This window comes from Brassica rapa, chromosome A03 (assembly GCF_000309985.2).
Source record: "Brassica rapa cultivar Chiifu-401-42 chromosome A03, CAAS_Brap_v3.01, whole genome shotgun sequence".
Classification (NCBI taxonomy): Eukaryota; Viridiplantae; Streptophyta; class Magnoliopsida; order Brassicales; family Brassicaceae; genus Brassica; species Brassica rapa.
Genome location: NC_024797.2, coordinates 12,831,825 through 12,852,306, shown reverse-complemented (window position 1 = coordinate 12,852,306; position 20,482 = coordinate 12,831,825). Strand labels below are relative to the sequence as shown.

Here is a 20,482-nt window from a genome sequence, read left to right as displayed (position 1 = left end):
ACCTCATGTCACGAAACAAGTGTATTACACATGTTCTTCATGCATGAGGCGGCAGGTTTGGCTGTCAAGAAGCTTCACCACCTCCTTACGAAATCGCATCCATGTGTTACCTCACATCTCCGTCACATAAAGGTTGGTGTCCCGTCGTTGTCAAAACATATAAGGAATTTACGTTTAACCATTTTTCACTCAATTGGTTGCTTTTGTGGAAACATAGGATTTTTCACTTTTTCTACAAAATATCTTAATCATATCTTAATTTGTGAAGAAACAAAGAAAGTTTTAGACGAGAAAACAATGCAAGGAGAAGCAAGTAAAGTCTATGAATGAAGGAAGAAGTGTTTGGCATCCTTTCGGGAGAGGAAGTGTGCGTTTTTTCGGGAGAGGAAGTGTGCGACGTGGAAGAGGACAGAAAGTGGGTGATGTGGAGGAGGACAGAGAGTGGGCGATGTGCAGGAGGAGAGGGGATTGAGTGATGTGGAGGAGGATAGAGAGTGTAGGCGATTACTCACTCAGCTATTCTCCTGTCTTTTCAATTCTAGTGTCATGTGCCTTCCCCAAGAATTTTTTCATAAATCGTTGAGTTATATTGGTTTTACAAAAGTTTTTTCGTAAAAAACTGTTTGTTTTGATTTACGAAATATGTTTCACAAAAAAAATTCCGAAGTTAATTTTACGGAATAATTTTGTTTCGTAAAATCTGTTTTGTTTTGTTTTGAAAGATGTTGATAAAGAGCTTTCTGAAGTTAGTTTTATGGACATTTATTTTGTGAATCTGTTTTATTTTATTTTATGAAAGATGTTCTCCAAGAACTTTCCAAGCTAGTTCTAACGAAGTTTTTTTTTTGTAAAAAAAATGTTTTGTTTTTTAGAAAATATATTCCATTTAAATTTTCAAAGTTAGTTTTACGGGGGAAAACAATCGTAAACTGTTCAGTTTTAGTGTTTTTTTCGTAAGAACTTCCAAAAGAGTGTTTTTCGTACTTTGTATTTCATCGAAACCTTAAAAGGCGGAACTTTGTAAAGCTCAATTCAAATTCTTGTCTGATTCAGTTATCAACGAAACTTTGACAAAAACATCGAAGAGAGGAAGAGATTGCAATCCTCCGATCCAAGTTTTTGTTTTTGTTTTCTTTGTACCGTTCATTTTACGAAATTATTAAGTATGCTTCATATATTATCAAAAACTTTTTCGAATATTTATGGGTAGTTGTTTCGACTCTTCATGGCAGATTATTGTAAAACTTGATTACATTTTCCGTACCAACGGAATGTAAGAATCAAAACCAAGCGAGGAGAGTGAAATGGGCAATGTCTTTAGGAGCCTGAGAAATAGGCGACGAATCCTAGCTAATGAGAAATGGGCAACGATGGCTAGAGGAAGGAGAAGTGGGAGATGTCCTTGAGAGCTCGGGAAGTGGGTGATGTCCTTAGGAGCTCGGGAAGTGGGCGACTACTTCACCTTCACAAGTGGGCGAGGTCAGAAAGCAATGAGGGGAGGGGAGAGAGAGAGAGAGGGAGAGTTTGTCGGCTCCTCTAGTTTCTTTGGTCCTTTAATTAACGTCTTTGGATGATTTTGTATAGTTTTTTAGAGGTTGTTAAATTCTTTTGATTTTATTTTTGTAATTTGTTTCGTAAAACATTATCACATTATCCTACTAAAAATTATTTCATAAAAATATTATCAAATTTAATTTTATGAAATATGTTTCGTAAAATATTGTCGAAATTAATTTTTATAAAAAGTTGTCGAAATTAATCTTACGAAACCTGTTTTGCAAACTATTGTCAAATTTAATTCTACCCAAATTGTGTTCATAAAATACTGTGGAGTTTAATTTCACAATAGTTATTTTGTAAATATTGTTGTCGAATTTAGTTTTGTAAATATTATTTCGCAAAATGATGTGGAATTTGGCAAAAAGAAAGCTGTTTCGTAAAAGTTTGTGTTTGGTTTGGTTTTCATTCACCGAAAATTTACGCGTTGGCGAGAAAGCTCAATCATGGTTGGCGAATAAGTCCAAAATGAGTGCGTAGCTGTAACGTAACATGGAGAGATAAACCGACAGGCAAATATAATAAGGAAAATAATAATTGAAGTGAGAAAATAAAAAAAAATTAAAAAGAAGGCACATGTGGGTGTCTCGTCTTCGTCCATAATTGACTAGCTTACCTCACATCACATCTTCATTTCCTCTCACACTCCCAAACAAACTCTCTCTCAGATCTGATCTTTGATTCACTCCTCTTCGCCATGTACGGCCGAGATCCCTGGGGAGGTCCGCTCGAGATCCACGCGACGGATTCCGCCACCGACGACGATCGTAGCCGGAACTTGAACGATATCGACCGCGCCGCTCTCTCGCGGCCACTGGACGAGACGCAGCAGAGCTGGCTTCTCGGTCCCACGGAGCAGAAGAAGAAGAAGTATGTCGATCTCGGCTGCATAATCGTCAGCCGCAAGATCTTCGTCTGGACTGTCGGCACTATCGTCGCCGCCGCTTTGCTCGCCGGATTCATCACCTTGATCGTCAAAACTGTGCCGCGTCACCACCGTAAGACTCCACCGCCGGATAACTACACCATCGCTCTTCACAAAGCCCTCAAGTTCTTCAATGCTCAGAAATGTAAGAGTCCCGGTTTGCTTTCTCTCTTCAAGATCTGATCTGATTAATGCGAAACTGTTTTTTTTGATGATGCAGCTGGGAAATTGCCGAGGCACAATAATGTGTCGTGGAGAGGTAACTCTGGTCTTCAAGATGGGAAAGGTGATTCCGGAAGCTTCTATAAAGATTTGGTTGGAGGATATTACGACGCCGGAGATGCAATCAAATTCAACTTCCCCATGGCTTATGCTATGACCATGTTGAGCTGGAGTGTGATTGAATACAGTGCTAAGTACGAAGCTGCTGGAGAGCTTGTCCATGTTAAGGAGCTCATCAAGTGGGGAACTGATTACTTTCTCAAGACCTTTAATAGCACTGCTGATTCCATCGATGATCTTGTCTCACAGGTAACCTTCCGTAGAAGAAGATCTTTTAGCTTTTCTTTCATTTATATCTTTTGACTGAGTTCCTCATGTGTACATTAGGTTGGATCTGGAAACACTGACGACGGAAGTACGGATCCTAATGACCATTACTGCTGGATGCGGCCTGAGGACATGGACTATAAAAGGCCTGTGACTACTTGTAACGGTGGATGCTCGGATCTTGCTGCCGAGATGGCCGCTGCTCTGGCTTCTGCATCCATTGTCTTCAAGGACAACAGGGAGTATTCTAAGAAGCTTGTACATGGTGCTAAGACGGTGTATCAGTTTGGGAGGACCAGGAGAGGCAGATACAGTGCAGGCACTGCGGAATCAGCCAAGTTCTACAATTCAAGCATGTATTGGGATGAGTTTATTTGGGGTGGTGCTTGGTTGTATTATGCCACAGGAAACGTAACTTATCTCGATCTAATCACGAAACCAACTATGGCCAAGCATGCTGGTGCATTCTGGGGTGGCCCGTACTATGGTGTATTTAGCTGGGACAATAAGCTTGCTGGTGCTCAGGTCAGTCCACAAGACAACTCACTGTGTTTATTTCTTTTATATGTTCATGTCCTCTTAACGCTTATGAATCCCTGTGCTTTTCAGTTACTGCTGAGCCGGTTGAGGTTGTTTTTGAGTCCTGGATATCCATATGAAGAAATTCTCAGGACCTTCCATAATCAGACAAGCATAGTCATGTGCTCATACTTGCCTTATTTCAACAAATTTAACAGAACCAGGGGTGAGTTTGGCTTTAAGAAAAACTTTGATTGTAGATGAACCTGTTCTTAATTTGGAAATCTAAAAAATGTAAATTTTGGTAATATGTGCAGGAGGTTTGATAGAGTTAAATCATGGAGACCCACAGCCTCTGCAGTATGCTGCAAATGCAGCCTTCTTAGCGACATTATACAGTGACTATCTTGATGCTGCTGATACTCCTGGATGGTACTGTGGACCTAATTTCTATTCAACCAATGTCCTACGAGAGTTTGCGAGAACTCAGGTAATGCGGTTTCCTCTTTGTACAAATGATTAAGGGAAAATATCAAATAGTGACACTTTTGACCAAGATTATAACTTAAAAGATAACTTATCAACACTGGTCTGACACTTGGTTTACAAAACAAAATTTTGGGTGTATCCCTTTGTATTAAAATAGTTGATTTAATACTCAAAGATAACATAAGCATAGTTGTTTTGGTCGTAATGTGGAAAGCACTTGGTACGTTTGATTACCATAATTGGACTCAACTCATCCTAGCTGGGTGTTTTGCAGATTGATTACATACTAGGTAAAAACCCTCGGAAAATGAGTTATCTGGTGGGTTTTGGCACAAAATACCCGAAACACGTGCATCATCGAGGAGCCTCGATTCCCAAGAACAAAGTCAAATATAACTGCAAAGGAGGATGGAAATGGAGAGACAGCAAGAAACCGAACCCAAACACGATTGAAGGAGCCATGGTTGCTGGTCCTGACAAGCGCGATGGGTTCCGCGATGTCCGGACCAACTACAACTACACTGAACCAACTCTTGCAGGGAATGCTGGCCTGGTCGCAGCACTCGTGGCATTGTCGGGTGAAGAAGAGGCATCTGGTACTATAGACAAAAATACGATCTTCTCAGCTGTTCCTCCGTTGTTCCCTACTCCGCCTCCCCCACCAGCACCATGGAAACCTTAAGAAAGCTAAAACCTGTGTGATTAATGTCCCTGCTGCCAGAAGATGAAAGAGGTATGAGACCAGATGATTAGATGTGGTGCCTTGTGTGGTACACACAAGTCAACCATAATCAACTAAGCATTTCGTGTGGCTTTTTACTAGATACGAACCCAATTTGGGTAACTTACCACGAGCAATTTTTAAATTTTCTTTTTTTGGGGTTTGTCTTTCGAGATATAACATACATCTATGCGTTTTAATCTGTATATGTTTGATTCCAAATTGTATTCGTTGTTTTTGAACTATGTTTTTAGTGGGAGTGATAAAAAAGGAATTATGAGGAATACCGTATACCTGAACTTTGTAACCAGAAATATACAGGGAGAAACGACCTCGAATACGATGAGAAGAGAAAGGGGAACAGAGAAGTATCACTCAAAAAGTATTTAATTACATAAGGAAACCTTAGTGATTGTGATAAGTTTCACTTATGAGTCACAACCCATAATTAGATAAAGATTAGAAATTAATGTGAAGGAAGTATCTATAACAAGAAATGTATTAGAACTTTTTCGATCAATTTAGAATTTCGAATTGCTACTTTTTAGACAAATTTAAGTAAGAAGATTAATTTGGCATTAGATTGTCACTATATCCTAATAGATCTTGTTGATTTCAGAAGACGGTTTTTTATATTAGATATACTAAGAAATTGTGTTGCTGTTTTTGGGTTAACTTTTATATAAAACAATTCGTTTTAAAAAATAAAAATATAATAGTTTTAATAATTATATTTAATTAGATAGAAGTATAAGTTAGGTACAATTGTCCACAAAAAATAGGATAAAAAACAATGGATTTAATATTAATAACTACATGTTAATAGTCATGTATATATATATTTTAATTTGTTAAGTTTCTAATAAAAAACAATAGATTTTTTATTTTGAAGTCCGGTGGAGTAGTTATTGATAGGGAGATATGGACGCGTGATTGGAACCCATCCTTCCCATTTTTTTCTTTCTCGTCTTTACAAAACTAAAAAAATAAATATCCGGTTTATCTCATCTTTTCATTTATAACAGTCTCTTGTTTCCCTATGAATATGTCATGTCATGTCTGTGTCTATCCACCATGCCAATACCAATCTACAATACAGCCCTCTTTTTGTTTAATGCTTTCAAATACAAATTCTGGTTTTCCAAAACAATTGGCGCCTAAAGTCAGCCTCTTGTTTTTTTGGTTAGCAGTCAATCTGAATTTAAAACAATAACAAATGTCTATTTTTTTTATTGTTATGACATACTTAAGTAGGGGTGGTGGACACAAACCGGATACTTAATATTTTTGGTATAGTTGATACTCGGTTTGGTTTATACGAATAGTAAAAAAAATTTTATACATGATTTGCTAAAACGAGTATTTACAATTTCAAATACTTGCTAAAAATTGACGGACTTACAAGTTACTTAACTTGTTTTATTACATGTTACTTATAAATAATTTGCAAATTTTTAATAATTATTTGTATTTTTTTTGCTAATTTGTCGAAATTCAAAACTAAGTAAATATATTATACATACAGAACATTTTATTGTTTTCCTATATTTTAGTCAATTCGAGAAAGATAATATCTAAGAAAGAAAAAATGTCAAGATATATCACATATGTTTGATTAACTTATGGAAATAGAAATATAAACAAGTTATCTTCCTATGATTTAAAAAAGATGTATATTTGTTCATCAACAAAAACGAGTGACCAGCCAAACAACGCCAAGTATTTGATTTGAATATTTGATATATATCTTGTACTTACGAGTAATTTAAATAGATTACTTGATATTCGACTTGGTCAAACCAAGTACTCGACTTTACGAATCAAATATCAATCAAGTAACGAGTACAAACTAAGTAACAAATAATACATTTATAATGTTCAAAAGTTTAATAAAACATTACAGTTTATCATACTTTTCGAAAAAGATTTCAACCTTAAATTTACCATATATTTTAAAAGAATTATTAAAAAGCCTGATATTACTTTTTTGCAGATTCATGAAATCTCTTACACTTATAAAATCAAATAACTCAACTACATAACAACAAACTTTTCAGTAAACATATAACCAATAGACAATCATAATTACCATTTATGGTCCTTTATTTATGTAGAAAAATCATTTTTATTAAATTTACATAATTTATAATTGGTTATGTTTACATAATTTTATTTATTTTTCATCATAATAATTTTTGAAAAATTTTAAAGTAATTTTAAGATTGAAACATAAATAGACTTTTCAAAAAAAAATCGGAAAACTTCATTTTTCTGAATAAACTTTTTAAATCAACGTAAATTGCTTAAAAAAATATTTGTTATAAAAGGGTAATTTGTCTTTGTAAACTACTTCTACAATTTAGAAAATATATTTTCACGGAAATTCAAATCTTAAGTTAGTTTTGGCAAAGTGGCAAAAATACTTTTGGACTAGTTCATTCTAAAATAATTAAATCCATTAACTATTCACTCTAAAAAGATTATTAACACCACTATTACACAGCCATTTCTGGAGATCCAATAAACCAACATATTGATACACTACCATTAAAAAAATGGAAAACAATCATTAAGAGCCACAATTGTTAGTTTAATATCACCTAAAATATAGTGGAAGAAACTTGGGGGTTGGAAGTATATTATAAAATTTATTTAAATGTGAAACTTGTAACTAAGCTAAAACAACACAAAATCACGAGTAAGATCGTAGAGAGTCAAATTCTGACATTAAAAGCTAGAGAAAATGTTGTCCGAAAAAAAAAAGCTAGAGAAGATACAAAGCAAAAGGAGATGACTTCGATATCAAAAGCAGAACGCCAGAGAGAGACTCTTGGTGAAAGATTGGTCAGTAAGGCGGTGGAGCCCTTGCGGTTGGGGCCCAAATAACATCAGAGCCATGCGTACCCATGTGGCAACTGTACATGGATACCCCGCAAGACTCTTCTCCTCTAACCGCCACGTGTTCTGACTCTCCACCGCCTCTAGATACCGGCGGAGATTGGCCGTCTCCTTCTCCTGCCCTGGCCGAAACAGAGTGCCTATGCTCTTCCTCCGCCGGTAACCGGTGATACGACGGGTTGTTGAAGCTAGCGGCGATGACGTAAACTGTTCCGGCGGAAATTAGCGGACCGGCGACGAATCCCCCGATAATCTGTCCTTGGGGTCCGGCAAGGGAGACAGTGAAGAAGTTGGCAACGGGAGGAGACAAGGAGGTACGAGGCGGCGGAGGGAGGAAAGTAGCGGAGACGGAGAGGAGATCGAACTTTCCGTGGAAAGTTATAGTTGAGCCAGGAGCTGCGGGAGAAGGCTGACGTAAGGTGATGTTGGCGACGGAGCCAGAGCCGCTGAGAACGCAAACGCCGATGGATTTTCTGCGGCAGAAGCGGTTGATGGCTTCAACGACGTCGTTTCCCGAAGGTACTTCGAGGATGTAAGGACTCATAGGAGGCTCAGTGTCGCGTGTGACGTAAACTTGTGGTTTTGGTTTGTTTTTGGAACCTGGTGGTCTGCCACGTGGGCGACGGACGACTTCGATGGAGGAGTCATCGACGGCGATGGTTGCTGGGAGGTGGAAGTGAGAGGAGAGTGAGTGGTTTTGAGGGAGCTTTGGAAACATCTCGTTACCTTCACCTTTCATTTTTTTTCTTTTCTTTTCTTTTATGATTTGTTTATTACAAGTTTTTGGTTTGGATTTTTATGTAAATGATTAAAAAGGAGGAAGAAGAGTATGAAGAGGTTGGTATGGGTTGTATAAAATGGAAAGATATGGAGGAGGGGAGGACCTTTCGTAATCCAACTGTGGTAAGGAGAAATTATAAAATGGAAAAGTATTCTCTTTTGGTAATATATATATAAATAAAAATGAAAGAGGAAAATGAGAGGATAGGGAAGAAGGAAGATGAGCTTTGAATGCAAGAAAAGAGAGAGCGGCGCCGCTAGCTGAGAATTAAAAGCGAAGATATATATGTTTGATTCTGTGCCATGTTTGTGGGTTCACACTTTCTCTTTTCGTATAAATATATTTTCAACTTTAATTTAAAATATTGTTAAACTTTCTAAGTAGATATATGAATCTGCTTAAAATGTTACATATGCCGAGAAAATAAAAAAAAATTAGATTATTTAAATATGATAAGTAGGAAAAAAATATTTTTCTGGTCTGAGTCATGGATTAGTAAGATTTGGAAATTGATTTGAATGCTAGATAGAAAAAAGATTGGAGACAAGTGGGGATGAGAAAGAGATAGAGACATCCCCCATATCCCAAATCTGGAGCATTCTAAGAACCAGCTCTGTCTCTTTCATATATCCCTTGGTCGCCTCATTTTTACTCTTTAGTAATCTGTTATCTCTTTTCTTTTTTGCTAAAACATTAATATCATATAAACCGAAAAGAGGAAATCACAGTGTTGTAATCCTTAAGAAACAAGTCCAAGGAAAAAAAGAAAAACAAGAAAACATTTCAGAGAGATTAACAGAGATTTAAGCATACATGCCTCTGTGTTTTATAAAATGATGTTACGCATCTCACGATAAGTAATCCTAAGAACTGTGTTTGGAGACGGGATCTGAAATTCCGGGAGTTTAAAACATTTTTGTAAGAATTTTTATAAATTTTTTTTGCTTAACTTAGAAGCCTATGTCTGTATAAAAAACTTTTCAAAATTTTAGAGGCCATGACCAATGTTTCAAGTGGCTGTGCTTAGTTTCGGCCCTGCTTTTAACTCCAGCTATGGTTGATATTTGACTGCGTAACAATTTTCTTCAGAGCTGAGATAATAATCTGTTATTTGTTATTTTCTTCTCCTTCATGATTAATGTACTATATTTGTTTTAAAACTGTTGAATTGTCACGAGAAATGTAGAATTAACATTATACTAGATCTCGATCCGTACAATCGTGTTAATATTTGTTTTGATTTATATATATATATCAAAATTTTGTTAGATCATCTCCAATGGAATACTATTTTATCCTCTATAACAATAAAATAGAGTAACTCTATTATAAAAGAAAAAATAGTGTTCTATTGGAGATGATCGGAAGTAATCACCATGAGTGTAGCAAAGAAAAAAAAAACACAAAACAAAACAGAGTGAGAAGGTAATCAATAAAGCTTCAATCTATCAAACAATCCTCATCGCAGACATAGAATCATATAAGGTCGCTCTTCAAAGCCAAAATCCACACAGAACAAACTATCAAAAAATAAAAAAAATGAGATGGAAGAGAAATCAAGATCGAGAAGGATATGAAGCCGTCTAAATTATATATGACTTTACAGTTTTGATCAGAGATCATAAAGGCCATCGACGATCAAAAACACTTTTAGTCGCAGACGTTCAAAGCTGCAAGTAGGTCAACTTTAGGCATGTAATCTAAATTAAAGTCCAACCAAAACCATTAAAAATAATATAGCCTAGGGAGAAAAAAGTCAACTTCATTGTATAAGATTTTTTGGTTTCTTCTAGTGTATGAAGTTTAGCAAGTATCTATGAACGGGTTGAATAGCTACTAATGTATTAGATATAATTATCAGTACCGGTCTGATGCTGATGATCACTTATTTCTTTTAATAACTATATAAACTGGACATGTTTATTATTAAATCTAATCACTTATTAGAAATGGTGGCCAGAACCGGTTACATACGATTATGTTCTATATGTTAATTGTATAAACCTGTTAAATGATGAATTGGAATTTTTAAACATAGATATACCAAAGTTGTTATATTTGATTCATTTAATGATGCAAACTAGATTATGACCCGCGTGGTTGCGCATAATTATTTATATTTATATCTATAATTTTATCATTTTAAATTAAAATTTTATGATTTAACAATATTTTATATACTTCAGTTAACGTCAAGATTATATTTTTGATTTATTGGTTCTTGTTCGGTTGTGAGTTTTGGTTTTCGGTTGGTTCAAGAAATATAGTAATAATTTGGTTATTTATAAATTTGGTTTTTGATTTGATTCAAATAACAGTGTTAGAAATGTGATAAAACATTGAGTTCAATTCAAACATTTCAATCTGAATATGGATATGTAATTTTCTAGACAAATAGAATATACTCTTTTTTCTAGACATCCAAGATTGTCATACTTGAACAAAACACGAGATTATTTATATTTATATCTATAATTTCTTTTTATTAAAGTTTCGGTTCACATTCATATTGTATTTTTAATTTGTTGGATTTGGTTCGGTTGTAGGTTTTTGTTTCCAGTTTTAAAAATATGGCAATAGTTCGGTTATTTATGAATATGATTTTGGTTTTGGTTTAGTTACTTTTGTTTCTACTTTGGTTCAAATAATAATGTTAAGAACCCAATAATTTTGAATTCAATTTGAGCATGTGAGTTTGAATCTGAATATGTAATTGTCGAACATGATTTTGATTTAAGTAGCTATATTTTTGGCTATATTTTCTGAATTTTATTTTGTGTTTTCGAATGTCTTCATCTTTTAATTATGCTTCGATAATTAAATTAAAATCTATATTTTAAAATTTATAATCAGATTTCGTTTATAAGGAACAAAGTATCTTTGACTGACACATCCATGCAGATATTATTTTTTTATGTAAATCAAAGTTTAGTTTAGTGGTCTAGTGTTTTTTGGGTTTCTCCTTCTCGTATGATATTTTAAAGAACAAAACTTGATATTTATTGCTGGACAATGCTTTAGAGCTTTCACCTCTAATCTATATTTGGAATCACGCTTGGCATGAATTAAGCGGTGATGCCAAATCTTGTTTGGTTTGCAACTGATTAAACCATTGGGCTTCCAAATAAGGTAAGTCGGGTCACCCTTGACTTAGAAATGGGATATCTCCTAAACCATTAATCCTTGTGGTGTGGAACCAATTCTCTGTGTGCTCTTGTTGAGTATAGAATTCAGGAAAACCGGTTTCATGGATAAATTCCTCTTGATTTTTAAGATATATTGTTTTGATTGTACCTATGTCCTGGTTGACTTCTTTAGCTTTCTTCAGGTTCATGTTCTCCACTGATTTGCTCCTGGTTCCTTTCTCCTTTTCTGATGATGACTTGATGTCGCCATCATTCTAGATACAAACTTTTTCTTCACCATGGTTTTCATCTCATGCCAAGAAGAAACATATGGCTCTTTAGTGTGTCTCCTAGTGTTCGCAATTTGACACCATCAGTCAAGTGCATATCCACATAATTAATGTGGCTGCTACGAAGATACCAAACTCTGCTGTGTAGTTTTTGCATCCATAGACAAACTCCATCTCCTTTTCCCATTTAATGTAAGTATTAAGATCAAACTCCCTATAAAATGGTGGAATCTGTATCAATCTTTTCTTTCCTTCCGATAACTCCCTTGTTGCTTGTTGTTTAGCCTTCGCTTCCTGTTTTCTATAAGATTACATAGAATGTTGCTAGATATTTGATGGGTTTCGTGATCCTAGGTTTATAACTTGAAACCCTAAACCTTCGAGCAACGTTGATGCCACTTGGCGTGGCCTTGGAAAGAAGACCTTTTGTCAATCAGATTTGAAAGTATGGTGGGCATACCTTTGAAAGCTCTTGGATGATGGATAATCTTCACCTTGGAGCTATTGATTGCTCTCAGGTTGTTTTGCTACTCTTATGGAACAGGTTCAGCCCTCTTAGTGCAAAAGATGATCCACAGGAGATCACTCTCCTTAGTGTGAAGATTGTTCAAGAAGTACAATGATAGAAGTCTTTTGAAGGAGACAAGATTTTGAAGCCTTAATAATTTGTTTTTATTAAAAGAATGGTTAAGTTTCCATGATGGACTTGCATAATGCATTTAGTAGAGTAAGGCAGATCCTAAAACAACTTCGTTTAAGAAAACCAAATCCTAATCCTAATTCGAATTGGTTTATGAATACCTATCCAAATGGGTTTCCAAAGACAAAATACTAATTCTAATTGGTTTACATGTAGCAAAATACCAATACACTTTAAATAAAATCATCGACCCAACTTAAACCAAGCAGGTCGGTCCTTCCACTTTATGGGCCACTTTATACGACTAACTCCATAATGGGCTCCATCTTCACCAACTTCAGCATGTCTACTATGTTCTTTAGGCACACTTGGTTGATGAAAATGCTCTTGCTGATCCATTTCTAGTTCCAGATATTCATCTTCCATTTCCAGCTCATTTCTCACCCATGTCGTCTTGACCAGTTCATTTTTCGATCATATCAGATCCCCCAGTCCGTTTTATATCGAAGCAAGTTCGTCGCCATTTCCTGTCTATCGAGGTTCGTCCAGCCCATGTCCTGATTAAACAAGTTTCTCACTGGTCTCCGATACTGATCCATAGTCGATCCGGTTTGATAGAGGCCGCATCAAGGTCCATAGCCTTCTCTCGGTCCAAGATTTCATGGATCAAGCTTATTAGTTTTCCATAAAGCCCATCAGATCGTGCATTAGCCCATTGTATATCTGGTTCTTACATAGTCTTCCTACCCTTGAAGTTGAGACTCTGGTCCAGATCGTACCACAAATTATACGTTGGAGATATTTAATTTTGTATTCTTTATAACTCACAATATGTTTGCCGTTTGCAGTACGACAACTCATTTGTTTTTTATGTATTGTTCATGATGTGTTCCTTCCCGTTACCCTACCGAATGAAACTTTTCTCAAATCCTTTTATCGGCTATTTCGAGTTGACCAATTTTCTTATGGTCCACTCTGTATATTTTTGTATGTTTCTAATTAAACTGTTTGAAATCCTCCGTTTGGAAACATTATAACCTTTGAGAGCGACTAAGCGAGGCTGTCAATTTTTATTTAAAAATTATTTCATAAATTGTGTAGACCACATGAATTTATCTTTTGAGATACAATAAGAAGCAGTAGAAACAGAAAAGAGTTACATTGTCGGACTGAAGATGAGTTCAAGAATCGGTGCCGTCATGCTCCTGATCTTCCTTTTCTTCCAAATTTTTTCTGTTTCTGCTCTTACCAATGGTTTTGACGGTAAGTATAATCAAATAGATGCTGATCACTGTTCACAATATCTGAATTAGTTTGAAATTTTGGTGCAGGTGCTGCATTACAAGCCCTGAAGGCTGAATGGACCAAGCCTCCTAGTAGTTGGGATGGCGATGATCCTTGTGGAACCAGCTGGGTTGGAATTACATGTATCAGTGACCGCGTCGTGTCAATGTCAAGACTTGTTTTGTATTTATAATTTGTTTTTGCTTCTTCCAATAAACCTCCGCATATTTTTTGGACAGTGTTTTTGCTTGTTGCAGATCACTAGGTAACCTTAACGTGGAAGGAAAGCTTTCGGGGGATATTGCAGCCTTGTCTGAATTGCAGATCTTGTATGTCTTTCTTGTTCTTCTTTCTGTTCTTTCCTTACTGACAAATGGATTAATTTTGTTCATCTTATGATCCAATGTTTGCAGGGATTTATCATACAACACTGGATTGACTGGACCACTTCCACCAAATATTGGTGAAACTAAGAAGTTGAAGAACTTGTAGGCAAACATAAACTTTGGATATGTAGCACAAATTAGTGTAGATTTATAAATTAATATTCGATAAACTAATAAACACGATAAATTAATAAATTAGACCGGTTCAAAATATAACATAAGTTGATAAATATAGTAAGATAATTTTTTTTATAGAAAACATTATGTAAATATATGGTTCCTCTGAAACCATAAATTAATAATTAATATATATATATATACACATTTTTTATATGTACAAACAAAACATTGTCTTGTTTTCTTATATTTACATTGGCATTATTGTTATTTTTCTAACACTTCACTATATTTTGATTATATTTTCTAATGTTATATCTAACACATTTTCAATTCTATAAAACTTATTTCATATTCAAAAAATATTTTAATAAAATAATATGAAATTCAAATTTCTAAAATTTAATAACATCATGTTCATTTTTGTATTGATTCAACATCTAAACCTAATATTAGGATAAAACATCTAGATATTGCAACTAAATATTTTTCATTTTTATAGTTAGTATTTGCATCCACATACAATACTAGATGCTACATTGTTTTTTTTTATAATAGCATTTGAATAATAGTAGTTAAAAAACTAAAAACTACACGAAAATGAGTTATTGTGAGGAAGTTTTGAGACAAAAATTATTGGTCACAAATCTGTGACATAACAAATACATTATTCTAACTATTTTATTAGGTCACAATTTAGTAATTCTTTCATCAAAAAATGGTGACATTCTAAGTTGTAACCAAATTTTGTCACAATTTGTCACATTAGTGTGGCGGAAATAGCCAACAATACAATTGTGACGTCTTTATGACAATGTTTCCCTAACTAGTTTTGACAAATTTGTCGACGGTTCATGAAAATGTTAATAATGAATTAATAATAATATTTCAATAAATATATTTAAAATAAATTTTGTAATTTTCGCAGGAAATTTACTTTTGTGGTTTTGACTGAAAACACAATTTGTAATTTCGGTGAAAATTGTGATTTTAAAGGTTTGGACGGAAAAACCTAATTTTACGGTTTGGTGGAAAACTCTATTTCTAGTTTTGGCGAAATTTTTTGGTTTATCGGTTTCAGCAAAAAAACTTGATCTTTTGGTTTCCGCACAAAAACATGATTTTGCGATTTTAGGAGGAAAGACTAGTTTTGAGGTTTTGGCAGGAAAACCTGATTTTACAGTTTTAACAGGAAAACATAATTTCTGATTTTGGCGGGAAAAGTCAATTTTTTTGTTATAATGAAAAATGTGATTTTCTAGTTTTGGCAGAAAGATCAATTTTCGGTTTCGATGTGAAAACTTGATTTACCGATTCCAAATGAAAAGCTCGATTTTCCTGTTTTGGTAGAAAAATTCAACTTTTTTTTGTTTTGGTGGAAAAACTATATTTTGCCGTTTGGCAGAAAATGTAGTTTTGAAAGAAAGCTCGATTTTCCGGTTTTGGCGAAAAAATTTGATTTTTCAGTTTCTGTGAAAAAAATTGATTTTCAGTTTTCCTGGAAAAACTTGATTTTCTGATTGAAAATATTATATAATAATCATCATGACTAATGTGACAAAAAAAAATCATCATGACTAATATAATTAATTTTTATAATTGTATTGAAGGGTGTTTAAGTCTTTTTAATTTTGAGATACAAATGTAGCATCCATATGCTATATCTAAATGTTGATAAATAGTATTCAAACAAACAACATTTGAATATTGTCATCTAAATGCACTGTCTGCATACAAAAACAAACATGTAAATGAATATACCATAAACTTAATTATTTTCTTAGTTTAGAAGTAAATACTCTAAAATAAAAAATTTAAAAACAATTTATTTTGTAAATTAATAACTATAAATTAATAAAATGTTATGATTCCAGTAATATTAATTTATAGAGGTTTTGTTAGTGTATATTTCTCCTTGTCTTATTTCCTATTTTAGCTAACTCTGTTTTACTCTCCAGGATCCTTGTAGGATGTAGTTTCACTGGTCAAATCCCTGAGTCCATTGGAAAATTAGAACAACTTATATATCTGTAAGATTTGGTTTGTCTCTTCTTTTTTTTTTTTTTCTTTTCCAATTTTCACTCTCAAACCTCTCTAAAGCCATCAGTATTAATTTGTGTGTTTCCTCGATACAGATCCCTAAATTTAAATCAATTCAGTGGAACAATTCCGGCTTCCATTGGACGGTTATCGAAACTATATTGGTTTGATATAGCTGACAATCAGATTGAAGGAACGCTTCCAGTTTCTAATGGGACTTCTTTACCTGGACTTGATATGCTTCTTGAAACTAAGCATTTGTATATATAATCTCAAATCTTTTGATCTTTAACTTCTTAGGTGTGTAATCACTCGTTTTAGTATATACTATTTAGTCTGACTGTCCTTCACTTTCTCCATCAGCCATTTTGGAAAAAACAAGCTTTCGGGCCATATCCCAGAAAACCTTTTCAGTTCCAAAATGACTTTGATACATGTGTAAGTTTCATATTACTTATGAAAGTTGAGAGTTTGCACAATCTGAGACTTGTAACTAAAAAAATGACTACATTTTTGTTCTTTTTATCCATAGGCTATTCGATGGGAACCAATTCACGGGAAAAATCCCGGACACACTCAGCCTCGTTAAGACGTTGACAGTGTTGTAAGTAGTAAAGCTTTGTTCAATTTTTTATTTATCCCAGATTTTTTATTCTCATACTATGCTTCACTCTCCATTACAGACGCCTTGATAGGAATAAACTAACTGGCAATATTCCTACAAGTCTTAATAATCTCACAAGTCTTCAAGAACTGTAAGTGAACAACTAAAGTTGTGTTCTGTGTTTGTAGATATAAATAGAAAATGGTAGAGTTTGAGTTGAATTAATTTCAGGTATTTGGCCAACAACGAATTTACTGGTATTCTTCCAAGTCTAACTAGTTTGACCAGTCTCTGCACATTGTAAGTTTTTTAAATATATAATTAATTCAACTCAAACTCTCTATGTAAAACTCTATTTTTGCTCTAAAATAGAGTAAAAAGAGAATATAGAGTAAAAATACTCTAACCCAACTTTATTTTACATTCCATAATAGAATAATGAATAAACAAAAAATATGTTATTCCATTTATGATGTAAACTCCTTTACAGAATGATATATGAAGTTGGGTTGTACCATTTTTTACACAATACTCTATTTTACTCTATTTCGGAAGAAAAAATGGATTAGGTTTGGAGATGCCCTTATCGAGCCTTCATAATCAATCAATCTAATGTCATGATGTGATTTTTTTTATATAACAGAGATGTGAGCAATAATACTTTGGAATCATCACCTATTCCATCATGGATCTCTTCATTACGCTCCCTGGCAACATTGTATGAGAATTTCCCTTATATCTCTTTTCTTCTTCTTGATCTCCAAGTGTATATTCTCTAAGAAAAAATGGTCTTATCCTTTTCAGGAGGATGGAAGGGATCAAACTTAATGGTTCGATACCAAATTCATTTTTCAGCCCTGCTCAGTTGCAGACTGTGTAAGTCAAACAATATATGAAACAGAAAATCAACTCATGGTGTGAGATGAGATATGTACTTCTTGTGCTTTTTGACTTGCAGTATCCTAAAGAAAAATCAAATAGATTCAACGTTAGACTTTGGTGCCAGCTTCAGCAACCAATTGGAGTTTGTTAATTTACAATACAACAACATAGATGTTTATAAACAACCATCTTCTAACACACGCATCCAAGTAATGTATGTATCCTGATCAGAAATCAAAATGTTTTTTTTTATCAATTGTTTGCTTATGTCTGTTTATATATCTACAGGTTGGCAGATAATCCAGTGTGCCAGGAGTTGGGTAACAGGCCAAGTTACTGCTCAGCAATCCAACCAAATACCTCATACTCTACAATCCCACCTGCATGCCTTCCGTGTGATCAGGGCAGGGAAGCAAGTCCCTCGTGCCGCTGCGCGCATCCAATAACAGGAACACTCTACTTTGGTTCTCCTTCCTTCTCAGGGTTGTTCAACTCCACCAACTTCGAAATTCTCCAGAAGGCTATAGCAGATTTCTTTAAGAAATTGAGTTATCCTGTGGACTCTGTAGCCATCAGAAACATAAGAGAGAACGCTACCGATCATCAGCTTCTAATAGATCTCTTAGTCTTTCCATTGGGCAGAGAGAGTTTTAATGAGAGTGGAATGTCACTTGTTAATTTTGCCTTTAGCAATCAAACTTACAAACCTCCTCCTAGATTTGGCCCTTACGTATTCAGAGCCAATCCTTACAACCAATTCTCTGGTATGATCAACACACGCAGTTAAACAGAATCTGTATTGATCAATATGGCTCAGTTATTTTTTTGCCACAGATAGAGGAGGTTCCAGCTCATCAAACATGGGCATTATAATCGGAGCAGCAGTTGGTGCTGTGGTTCTTCTGTTGTTGTTAACTTTGGCTGGGGTTTACGCTCTCAGGCAAAGGAAGAGAGCAGACAGAGCAACTGATCAAAACAATCCTTTTGGTAAAGGTTTACTACAAACGATTTGTCCCTTAAGACTTAAAATGCTTACATCTTTATTTTGTATGTTTCAGCCAAGTGGAATACAAGTAAAAGCAGTACCGATGCTCCGCAGCTAATGGGAGCAAAAGCTTTTACTTTTGAAGAGTTGAAGAAATGTACAGAGAACTTTTCAGAGGCAAATGATGTTGGGGGTGGAGGTTATGGCAAGGTTTGTGTCTTTGCAATGGAATCAATTCAAATGATACATAAATGGCCTTCGTTGAAATTCTGATGGTGAAACAGGTTTACAGAGGGATTCTTCCCTCTGGACAACTCATAGCCATCAAAAGGGCTCAACAAGGATCATTGCAAGGAGGCTTGGAGTTCAAAACTGAGATTGAACTTCTTTCCAGAGTCCACCATAAGAATGTTGTCAGACTCTTGGGCTTCTGTTTCGATAGAAGTGAACAAATGCTGGTGTACGAGTACATTCCAAATGGATCTCTTAGAGACAGTCTATCAGGTTATATACCAAACCTCTTTCGTTGCGGAATTTATACTAGTTTTTGGATGCTGAATATTGTAATAATGCAGGTAAGAGTGGGATCAGGCTTGATTGGACAAGAAGGCTTAAAATAGCACTTGGTTCAGGGAAGGGTCTAGCTTATCTTCATGAGCTTGCTGATCCTCCAATTATACACAGAGACATCAAATCAAACAATATATTACTTGATGAAAATCTTACTGCTAAGGTTGCTGATTTCGGCCTTTCCAAAATTGTGGGAGACCCTGAGAAAACACATGTGACAACACAGGTGAAAGGAACTATGGTGAGTAGAAAGTCAGTCATAATATTTCACTCTCTTTCTCATATATATTTAATATAAAAGTACTCTTTGTAATTAGGGATACTTGGATCCTGAGTATTACATGACAAATCAGTTGACCGAGAAGAGTGACGTGTATGGGTTTGGTGTGGTGATGCTTGAGCTGTTAACCGGTAAAAGTCCAATAGAGAGGGGTAAATACGTGGTGAGAGAGGTGAAGACAAAGATGAATAAGTCCAGAAGTTTGTATGACCTCCAAGAACTGATGGACACTACAATCATCGCAAGCAGCAGCAACCTTAAAGGGTTTGAGAAGTATGTAGATTTGGCTCTGAGATGCGTGGAGGAGGAAGGAGTGAATAGACCATCGATGGGTGAGGTTGTGAAAGAGATTGAGAACATAATGCAGCTTGCGGGTTTAAACCCGAACGTTGATTCAGCATCTTCTTCGAGAACGTACGAGGAAGCTATCAAAGGATCCGGTGATCCTTATGGAAAGGATTCGTTTGAGTACAGTGGGAATTTCCCAGCTTCAAAGCTCGAACCCCAATGATCGATTGTGTTATTTTCATATATTTTGTAACCGACTTAATACTTCAATGAAAGACCAAAGTAAATGAAAAGTAACATAACACCAAAGACCAAAGTGTAAACGTAATGGAACACCAAAGAGTATACCACCGAATGTAGCACCAACGTAAATGAAATCTAATGACCAAAGCCTGAAACTAGATGTCTAGATCGAATACTCATCATTTAAGAGGACATGTTTTAGAATTATGCTCCGCCTGGTTACAAGTTTTACATGTGTTTTCTTTCCTTGGCCGCTTTTTATCTCCAACAAATTAATTTAAACCGGGAACAAATTGATTTAAACCAAAT

At 35.0% G+C, this 20,482-nt stretch overlaps 3 protein-coding genes across 5 annotated transcripts; 2 read left to right on the top strand and 1 right to left on the bottom strand.

The window, feature by feature from the left end:
* The first annotated feature begins 2,131 nt into the window (after window positions 1–2,131).
* Window positions 2,132–5,051, top strand: LOC103858416 (endoglucanase 25). The gene is made up of 6 exons (XM_009135778.2): window positions 2,132–2,627; window positions 2,703–3,013; window positions 3,092–3,556; window positions 3,641–3,776; window positions 3,868–4,040; window positions 4,314–5,051. The coding sequence occupies exons 1-6, from the start codon at window positions 2,255–2,257 to the stop codon at window positions 4,719–4,721; spliced, it is 1,866 nt and encodes a 621-aa protein (XP_009134026.2). The 5' UTR covers window positions 2,132–2,254; the 3' UTR covers window positions 4,722–5,051.
* A 2,330-nt stretch (window positions 5,052–7,381) lies between these two features.
* Window positions 7,382–13,276, bottom strand: LOC103858415 (AT-hook motif nuclear-localized protein 17). Its single transcript, XM_009135777.3, has one exon. It carries the CDS (start codon window positions 8,395–8,397, stop codon window positions 7,606–7,608), a length of 792 nt encoding a protein of 263 aa, XP_009134025.1. The 5' UTR covers window positions 8,398–13,276; the 3' UTR covers window positions 7,382–7,605.
* A 225-nt stretch (window positions 13,277–13,501) lies between these two features.
* Window positions 13,502–20,239, top strand: LOC103858413 (probable leucine-rich repeat receptor-like protein kinase At5g49770). 3 transcript variants are annotated; one of them, XM_009135776.3, is made up of 19 exons: window positions 13,502–13,757; window positions 13,826–13,946; window positions 14,036–14,107; window positions 14,192–14,266; window positions 16,240–16,311; window positions 16,417–16,581; window positions 16,685–16,759; window positions 16,854–16,925; window positions 17,005–17,076; window positions 17,157–17,225; window positions 17,569–17,643; window positions 17,730–17,801; window positions 17,884–18,021; window positions 18,096–18,571; window positions 18,642–18,794; window positions 18,866–19,002; window positions 19,077–19,296; window positions 19,368–19,603; window positions 19,680–20,239. In XM_009135776.3, exons 1-19 carry the CDS (start codon window positions 13,670–13,672, stop codon window positions 20,151–20,153), a joined length of 2,862 nt encoding a protein of 953 aa, XP_009134024.2. In that variant the 5' UTR covers window positions 13,502–13,669; the 3' UTR covers window positions 20,154–20,239. The 3 variants fall into 3 exon arrangements, with proteins under 3 accessions (XP_009134024.2, XP_033143995.1, XP_033143996.1); XM_033288104.1 differs by having other exon boundaries at window positions 14,018–14,107; XM_033288105.1 differs by lacking the exon at window positions 17,157–17,225 and having other exon boundaries at window positions 14,018–14,107.
* The last annotated feature ends 243 nt before the right edge of the window (window positions 20,240–20,482 follow it).